General features: G+C 36.7%; 1 protein-coding gene across 1 annotated transcript; it reads left to right on the top strand.

The window, feature by feature from the left end:
• The first annotated feature begins 1,055 nt into the window (after positions 1-1,055).
• LOC141516735 (olfactory receptor 9Q1-like) lies at positions 1,056-2,030 on the top strand. Its single transcript, XM_074227726.1, has one exon. It carries the CDS (start codon positions 1,095-1,097, stop codon positions 2,028-2,030), a length of 936 nt encoding a protein of 311 aa, XP_074083827.1. The 5' UTR covers positions 1,056-1,094.
• Positions 2,031-10,323: the final 8,293 nt, after the last annotated feature.

Genomic DNA, 10,323 nt, shown 5'->3' with positions numbered 1-10,323 from the left:
TCTCCAGAATATTTTTAACAGATGATGAAACTGGTGCAAGCATGAGTTAGTGCCTTGCCGAGTTGCACCATTAAGTATCTGAGGCCATACTTAAACTCAGGAAGATGAGTCAAATAGCACCAGCACTTTATTCACTGCACTATTTATCCAGGAGTTCACAGGGATTGGGTGAGGAAAGACTAAGCTCTGATTTGCATATTTTGAGTTTGAGATGTCTTCATTGGGTCAGAAGATTAGAGGATTCAAACCCTATCTTTAGTGATCACCTAAGCAGCAAATCCACAGCAAAAGCTGCTAGACATGTCTACCAAGATGGTCAATGAAGTGCCTTTCTTAAGAACTGAGGTAATCCAGGAAAGTGGGAAGTCAGGCAGGGGCTGGTGGTAGTAAAAAACCAGGATTTGGTCTAGATTATGAACTCCTTGAGAAATGAGACTGTCTTTTATCTTTCTTTGAATCCTCAGTGAATAGCACATGGTAGCAACAAGTTTGTTGACGTCTTAAGGCAACATTCAATCATCAGCAGAGTAATGACAAGATCTTGGATGTAATCTGAAGACCCATGTTCAAATCTACCTTTAGTTGGTGCAAGAGACAACATGCTGGGTTTGAGGTCAGGAAGAACTGAGCTCATATCCAGTCTCAGATATTTCCTAATTGTGTGACCTTGGGAAAATCACTTAACCCTCTTTTTACTTTAGTTGACTCACTTGTAAAAATGGAGATAATAACATTCTTCTTCTAGGGCTTTTGAGAGGATAAAATAAGATAATGTGTTTAAAGGACTATGTAAGTGTTAGTTAATGATAATAATAATAGTAGTAATGACATCATCATTTAACTTCCCTGTGTCTCAGAAAGAAGCTGAATTGGATTTACTGCAGCTCAATAAGCTTAGGAGCTTACTTTGAGTAAAGTTCTAAATCCATGACCATACCAAGTTTCTGGAGAGTAAGACACATCATTTGGACCCACCTTGACCTCATTTTACTCTGTCCCATTCCCCTACTCCACCAATTCATCATAGTGCATAATGGTTTCATTCTAATCTTGATCTGAATCTCTTGTTTTCCCCAGCACCAGTCCCTAGCCTCATGGCTATTGGAAATGGCAGCATTGTAAAGGAGTTCATCCTGCTTGGCTTCTCCAACCACCCTGAGTTGGAGTCTCTTCTTCTTATAGTGTTTCTGGCTTTCTACCTCATGATGCTTCTGGGTAATCTGAGCATGATTACACTGATCTGGATTAATTCTGGACTCCACACACCCATGTACTTCCTACTAAGACAGCTGGCTTTCCTAGATGTTTGTTTCTCCTCAACAGTGTTACCTCAGCTACTGGTGACCTTAGCTTCTGGTAGAGCTGTGGTCTCTTATGAGCAATGTGCCACCCAATTCTTCATGTTCACTTTCTTTGGATCCACTGATTGCTACCTACTGGCTATCATGGCATATGACCGTTATGTGGCTGTGTGTCAGCCTCTGCTCTATGTCACCATCATGACTCCCAAGACAAGGCTGAAGTTGGTGACTGGGGCCTACATTGGGGGCTTGGCTAATGCTATTCTAAGGACCAGCTGCACTTTCTCACTGTCCTTCTGTGGTGACAACCAGATCGATTTTATTTTCTGTGACCTTCCTCCCCTGCTGGAGCTTTCCTGTGGGGATACTTTCCTACAAGAACTCTTGATTCTTCTGTTTGCTTGCTTTGTGATCCTTGCCAGCCTGGCCACAATCTTGGTGTCCTATCTGTTCATCATCAGAGCAATCCTACAGATCCACTCTGCTGGAGGAAGGGCCAAGACCTTTTCCACTTGTGCCTCCCACATGACTGCTGTTGGGCTCTTCTTTGGGACTCTTGCCTTTATGTATGTACGCAATAAATCGGGTAAATCCCTAGAAGAGGACAAGGTGGTGTCTGTGTTCTACACTGTAGTGATACCTATGCTGAACCCTCTCATCTATAGCCTGAGGAACAAGGAGGTGAAGGAGGCCCTGAAGAAAACTCTTAGTAGGCTTAAATTGTCTTAAACTTTCCATAGTCACTGAATATGCCAATTGAGATTTATTTCCTCTTTGGCATCATCATTCTAGGCTATGAGCATCACCATGGCCATTGGCAAGTGTCCTGAACATCTATGAAGAGTTAGGCTCTATGCTTTGCACATAGAGTTATATGGTAACTTTCCACAATGAACTCAGGGCTAGGAAAAGGCAAGAATATAGTGGCAGGTTGAAGAAAGGTATTACCATTTGTTGGAGCAAAGATTAAGAAAGCCAGCTTGAGGATTAATTGCATGATAATAGTAATGGGAGAGAATTATTTTGTTAACACTTGGAAAATGATGAAACCAGAGAAAATTGACATGGGAGAAGCAATGACTAGAGGGCAGGAACCAAGGTTCATATTCTGTCAAGACATTGTCGTGGAGAAGTGGAAAAGATTAATGTGACTCAATTATTCATTTATAACACTCTGGAGGGCAGTGTTGGCCACTTAGTATGCAGTCCTTTATGCCCCCTCTTCCATTCTGGAAAGGAGCAGAATCGAATCCTTCCCAGGTCCCATCTATCTCCTCTCTGGAGAGGGCAGGGGTGATTTATCATTTGATTTTTGCCTTGTTCTTCTCACCTTTGTCTATCCTAGCCCCTTTTTCTCTAGAGATGTTTTAGCCTCATTTTGTTTTTTTTAAATTTTGTTTTTAGAAGAAATGTAATGATTCTCAAGCATTATTGTGTCTTTCTTTACTTTTTTATGTTGTTTAAGTCAGATTAAAAATTGTTAATATAATAATAATAATAATAGCACAGAGCCCCCAGTTAGCAAAATTACTAATATTTGGATGGAACTTTACTTGTATGTCCTAATGTCAATTTTGTATATTCCAGATAATTTTTCCCCATGGAATTGAACTAAGCATACAATATAAAACTTCATGACTCACTTTGGATATATATATATATATATATATATATATATATATATATATATTCATATAAATACACATATGCTCACATGATGTATCTATGTATAAAATGCAAAAGCAGGATACAGGAATTGATAATCAAAATGAAAGAAAATATAACTTTATCTGTTATTGGACAGACATGTGGAAGGGGAGGTTAGGAAAAGAATTCACATGTTTATTTGATGCTTCTCTTAGTCCTTGAAAAGACTTTTTTTGTTTGACAATGTTTACAATTCCCTCAGGTTTCTCCCTTATCTCTATGAGTTCAGTTATACTTTGCCTTTAATCATTGTCCCTATGTTGCAGCTTGTCTTCAGTTTAGCTTACTGGATCCTTGTAGGGAGAGGACACGATATCCTCCCTTGACACTATTTCCAGAGATCTGTAGTTTCCTCTCTTTGAGTCTCAAGTTGATCTGGATGGTTTGCTATAGTCCAAATGATTTCTCAAAGTTAAGAGAGAATATTTATTACTCTGAAGTACAAATCCCAGAATGCCAGTCAATCTTAATAAGCATTTATTAAATGCTTGCTTTGTATAAAACACGGTGCAAGATGCTAGAGATACAGACTAAAATAAAGATTTCCTGCCTCAGAAGTTTGTAATCTACTTTGGGGACATACCATTATACAGAAAGTTAAGATGAAAAATATATAAGATCTAAACAGAATAATTTTGCTGATGGAGTGACAGAGAACTTTATACACTTGATGATAGCATTTCTTGAATTACAAGAGACAAAGATAAGGTGTGTATGTGTGTGGAGAATCATTCATGTTTGGAAAAAGGTGACTTGGAATAGATTACTCCCAGGAGTGAATGACCCCAATGAATGAATGAATTTTATATATATATATATATATATATATATATATATATATATATATATATAACTTAAAGATAATAACATTTTATTAAAAATGGTAAAAAAATTAGACTGTTGAGATAACCTGTCTATGTTCTTCAGAATCAGTTGAAAATTTAATAATAAAAACACACAAGAGTTATTTTGGGAAAAGAACTTTTATGTTTTTTACTTTAATCTTTTTTTTCTTCTCTATGGGATTATAGCTGGATGAACCCATAGGGATCTTCTAATCCAGCCATTTAATTTGCAAATGAAGGAAATGAGGCCCAGAGAAATTAAACGACATGTTCAAATCCTGTCAGTGGCAGAACCATGGTTTGATCCGGGTCCTTCTCTCTTAATCTTTTACTTGTTCTACTATTTATTGTAGTTGTTCAGTCATTTTCAATCGTGTCTGACTCCTTGTGATCCTATTTGTGGTTTTCTTGGCCAAGATACTGGAGTGGAATGCCATTCCCTACCCCATTTCATTTTACAATGAGGAAATAGAGGCAAACAAGGTAAAATGACTTGTCCAGGGTCATACAATTAGAAAGTGTTTGAGGCTAGATTTGAATTCAGGAAACTGAGTTTTCCTGTCTTAAAAGGTCTAACACTCTATCCACCACACCAATTAACTGCCCTGTTCAACTATACCCCCATCTAAATGTAAGGCATTTTGAGGAATGGTTCTTATAACCAGAGTATCAGTTCAGGGAGTCACATATTTGCAAGATTATTGTAAAAGTGAAGATGGTTTTCCTGAGAGGATTTTGGAATAAAGTTCTCAATCCAATCCAAATTAATAAATATTTTTAAATGCCAGTCATTGTGCTAAGCATTGGAGAGAAAAATTAGAAAAAGAAAGTCCCTACTCACAAGGAGCATACTGTTTAAAAGGGGGGGACAAAAACACAAAAGAAGAGGAGAAAGGGAAGTCATGCTAGGATAATTTTTTCCCCTGGAATTAAATACAGGTAGAGCAGCAGAAGCAAAATGGAGTTAACAGAGAATCCAGTTTCTGTTCCCTATTAAGGAAGCCATTGGGAAGAGTTTGACTCTCTACTCTCCTGCCTCCAATCAGGGAAAAATTGAGGGAGGAGATGTCAGACAAGGGGTGAGTTAGCAACACAATGATATTACAAGTGATGAACTTAACCTGGGAGGATCATCTTGCTTTAGAAAATGAAACTCAGCTTCTTAAAGAAGGCTCCCTTGAAAGCATTGAGGATATTGAACTATGAGTGGAGAAGACAGAACTGGGGAAGAGAAACCATGATTGGTATCTACAAATAATTGAATGCTATTCTTGTAGATAGTAGATAAAGAAGAGGACTTGTTTTTTTCTGCCTGGACTCACCTCAATGAAAGGTTTGTTAGGAAGCTTCCTACAAGGATATAGACCCAAAGCTATCTGTAAATTAGCATGGAAGCAAACCAATCAAGCCAAGAAGAGTTCAAAGTTTGTAAGAATTGTAAAGTTTGTAGGAAAAGTAATTGTCTCTTAAGTGTTTGTACTTAGTTTTCTTTATTTTGTTATCAGCTTTCCAAATGTAATTATTAGTATGTATTTCTGTAAAGACTCCAGTGTGCTTTGCCATTCTCTTCTCTAGCTCTTTTTTTCAAAGAAGAAATAGAGGTAAACAGGTGAAGTGACTTGCCCAGGGTCATACAACTGGTAATTATCTGGGGCCGGATTTAAACTCAGGAAATTATTGACTCCAGGACTCTATTCATTGCACTATCCAGCTGCCTGTTCAACTACCTTGCTGTCTTTATCCTTTGTAGGAAACTTCCTTTCTCTAGCATGACAAACCTTTAATTGTATGCTGGTAAATTAGTTAAACAAAGTTATTATGTTTTTTTGGCCACTCCTTTTGACTTCCTTCCTTCTCATTGGGATTATGGTTGAATTCCAATTTATTTATTTATTTATCTATTCATCCATTCACTCACTCATTTATTTATTTATCGATTCATTTATTTGTTTATTCATTCATTTATTTATACATTTATCCATCCATCCATCCATCCATTTATTTATTTATTCATTCATCTATTTATTTATTTATTATTATTTTTTAGTTTTTTGCAAGGCAAATGGGGTTAAGTGGCTTGCCCAAGGCCACACAGCTAGGTGACTATCAAGTGTCTGAGGTCAGATTTGAACTCAGGTACTCCTGACTCCAAGGCTGGTGCTCTACCCACTGTGCCACCTAGCTGCCCCCTTGAATTCCAATTTAACAATAAACCTTAATCAAAGGGTAAACATGCTTTTCTGTATTCTCATCTATACTATGCCAATGGGAAGCCAGGATACTTTTGAACCTTGAGCTCATGGCTTAGGAAATACTTTCCTCCTTATTATCTTTTGTTTCATCTGCACTCCTTTGATTGGAATCCATTATGTCCCCAGAAAACCTCATCACCAGGACATTCATCATTCTGTGAGACATCAGCTTTGGTACTCACGTCATATCAATACAATCCATACTTCTCCACTGACTGGAGGACAAAGGACATAATGAAGAACTCCTCTCAATCATTCATCTAAAGAAGCCTCTAGCTTCATTTCCCAACAGCTGCATTACTCTAGATTAGATTCCATCATGACCCTAGCACTAGGTACTTCCTTTTCTTTCCCTTATTTAGCTTTCATTTATGTGTTTGCTTCCTCCTTTAGATTGTAAGATCCTTGAGGGCAAGGGCTGTCTATATATATATATATATATATATATATATATATATATATATATATACACATATATATACATATAGGCATACACATATTTACAAATCTCTACCTCTATCTCAATCTATCCATCCATCTATCTACCTACCTATCTATCTATCTATCTATCCATCTATCTATGAAATATCTCCAGAATCGGCACATAGTGTTTATTGAATGTTTAATGACTGGCTGCCTCCTTTTTTTTTTATTATGCCTCTCTTAATTCACACTGAGATTGCATTAGTTTTCCTGGCTACCAGTTGAGACTTTATCATAGTGACCCTAAATTTCCCTATAGCCTACAGATCTTTTTCAGACTAATAGCAGCTTGCCATTTCTCTCCTTTCATGCTTTTGTAAAGTTGTTTCTTTGAAACTAAGTGAAAAATTCAAAATTGTCCCAAATGAACTTCATCTTATTTTATTTAGGCCAGTGTTCTAGCCTGTCAAGAATTTCATGAAGCTTGCATGTTGAAAACTTTTGCTGTTCAGTCACCAGCAGAGTCTGACGCTTCATGACCCCATGAGGTTTCCTTGGCAAAGATACTGAAGCGGCTTGCTGTTTCCTTCCTTATTTCTTTGCTGAGTATTGTTGTTATGCAGTCATTTCTGCTGTGGCCAACTCTTCATGACCTTATTTCCTCCTCCAGCTTATTTTACAGATGAAGAAACTGAGGCAAACAGGATTAAGTGACTTGTCCAGGGTTATATAACTAGTACGTGTTTGAGACTAGATTTGAACTCATGAACATGGATCAGACGGAACAATTCATCATTCACTATTTCCTTTCCTACCTCCATGTCTTTGTACAGGTCCCATGATTAGAATTTATATTGCTATCACATATCAAGAGGATTTCCATACTGTGACCCTTGACATCTAGTAACTTATAGTCCAGGAAAAGTATAGTATATAGTCTAATCTATAGTCTAGTATAGTCTTATAGTAGAGACAGATAGTATTATTGCAGTGGTATTGTATAACGAACTCTGGACTAGGAATCAGGAAGACCTGAGTTCAAGTCTTACCTTAGTAAGTATCACCCTGGGCAAATCACTTAACTTATGCCTGCCTCAGTTTCTTCAACTGTAAAATGAAGATAAATAATAGTACCTATCTCCCAGAGTTGTTGTGAGGATTAGAGATAATATTTATAAAAAGTGCACGTAGAGTACCCAGTCAGTATTCAGTAGGTGCCATATAAAGGTTTACTTTTTCCCCTTATCTCAATGTTCTATCTTGTGAGCCAGAAATAGGTTTTCATGACATCTTTTCATGACAAGGGTTTAAGGAGATCTCTCTAGAGTCATGTCTGAGAGAATAATCCTTTGAAACAGGAACTATGCATCTCCCTCAGCAATACCCCTTGGAACAGATGTCAAAATAGAAGTCCTTCAAACTTCTAAGTCACTAAAAGTTCCCTCCAGTTGAAAAACCTGGAAGCAAGGTTGGACTGGAGTCTGGGATAAGCAATTAATACTATTATAATTGGAGTAGTCATTATTAATTAGAAGATAAAAATGATGACTTAGTCAGTAGGGACTGTCTTCATTTGCAGGAGCATGTCTTTCAAAAGAAATGGGAATTCCTTTGGCCACTGTTGGCTATTTACTTTGGGATATCAACAAGAGGATCCTGAGGGTTGCTTCTAGCAGAGCAGCTCTCCTTTATGATACTTCCTTCCTCCAAATGGTCTACATTTTTCTCCTTTGCTCCCTATTTTCTTCTCCTTTCATCCCACTGTTTACTCTTTGTATTTGGAAAATCCTGGTGCAATGGAAAGAACACTGGATTTCAGCTCAGAATACTTGGATTTGAATTGTATTTTTGCTACCTAGTACTTGTGTTAACTTGAATAAGTGACTTAACATTGCTAAGGTTTTCTTAAAGGTAAAAGTTAAGAGTTTGGATTAGATTATCCCAAAGTTTCCTTCCGGCTCAGAAAATTTATTTTATTTTTAAAAAGTTATTTTTATTTTATTAAATATTTCCTTGTATTTCCTATACAATTTTAAAAAATCATTTAAAATTTTTGAGTTCTCTATTTCCCTTATCTCCATGGTCCTTGAGAAGGCAAACTCTTTGAAATTGATTGCAAGTATGAAGTCATGCAAAACATATTTCTATATTAACCACATTGTAAAGGAAATACAAACAAAATCAAGCAATTAAAAATAGAGAAAGTAAAAAAATTATGCTTCAATATACATTCATCATTCATTAATTCTCCTTCTGGATGTGGAGAGCTAGCATTTTTCATCATGGATCCTTTGGAATTGTCTTGGATCATTGTCTTGACCAGACATTCATAACTGTTCATAGTACAATGTTCTCCTGGTTCTGCTCACTTCACTTTGTATGAGTTCATATAAGTTTTCCCATGTTTTTCTAAATCCATTTTGCCCATCACTTCTTACAATACAATAGTATTCCATCCCAATCATACATCACAATGTGTCTAGGCATTGCTTGATAGTTGCTCATCCCTTCTATTTCCAATTCTTTGACACTGAGAAAAGAGCTTCTTTACATTTTTTATACATACAGATCCTTTACATTTTCTTTGGTCTCTTTTGAATCATCAGCATTTGTCATTTTCCATTTAATTAGTTTATAGAGCTAGAAAAATGGGAACAAATTCATCCAGAAGAACAGTGTGTTCCCATCTGTTCTCATACACTTACTAGCTGTGGGACCTTGGGCTTAACCAAAGTTTGTCTTAGTTTCCTCATCTGTTAAAAGAAGCTCAAGAAAGAATGGCAAATGGAGTCTTGAAAAGTTGGACACAAATGAAAAACAGAACAACATTATCAGAGAAATAAGGAAGGAAATGGCAAATCAGTCCAATGGAGTCATGAAGAGCTTCTCACTACTGAAATGACTGAACAGCAGTAACAATCTTTGTACATTCTGTGTTCTTAGATCTCTTCTATTTTGGATATTCCATGTTTTAAGGATTCTAACAGTGTAGGTTCTAAGGTTCCTCCAAGCTCTAGCATTTGTTGTTCTAAGGGCTGTTCTAAGAGCTGAAAGCTCTGCCATTCTAGATTCTCTGTTCTAAAATCCCATCCCATTGTTTCAGTCTATGTTCTAGGTCTCTATCCTCTCTTTTGTTATAAAGATGAAGTTATATTTAAGATTTAAAGTTCTGTAATTTTGAGACTCTCAACAGGAGAATACTTAATAACATTTATGCTCCTAAGTAGCTTAGCACCTTCTGTGCCTTAATTTCCTCTTCTGTCAAAACAACTGTGTTTAAAGTGTTTCTTTTAAGGACACAGAGACACTGAGTACTCAGAACTCAGATAGAGTTGAAAATGTCTCTAAGTGTGAAGTTTTATCACTCTGTCCTTTCCCAGTTTCTTCTTTTGTACTTGGGGAAAAAGGTGCATTGCATAGTCTTTTACACTAGAAACAATCTGGGGGTGTGACCCAAATGCAAGGAATGTCTAGATTTATTACATGAAGGTTTTTCTATTCCTGATTCCTGATTTTAGAATGCAAAGTGGTGCTCTTCCCTTTCCTATTGATTACTGAGTTACTATGAGACAAAATGATAATGAACCAGGTTCAAAATTAAAAGATGCTATTTCTCAGTCTTGGACTGATCCAGCACATTTGATGCCAGAATGCCAACTTTTGGGTGGGTGGGTGTGGGCAATCTAATTCTCTATCTGTATTGTTACCTAAGATTTCTCCTTTACCGAAGAATAAAGGGGAAAAATTGACTCTAAGAGAAACCACATTAAGAAGTCGCAGTGTCTTATTTTCTCT

The sequence above is a fragment of the Macrotis lagotis genome, chromosome 3 (genome assembly GCF_037893015.1).
Source record: "Macrotis lagotis isolate mMagLag1 chromosome 3, bilby.v1.9.chrom.fasta, whole genome shotgun sequence".
In the NCBI taxonomy this organism is placed as follows: domain Eukaryota; kingdom Metazoa; phylum Chordata; class Mammalia; order Peramelemorphia; family Peramelidae; genus Macrotis; species Macrotis lagotis.
The sequence above is the reverse complement of the archived record's forward strand: the minus strand, read 5'-3'. Positions and strand labels throughout refer to the sequence as shown.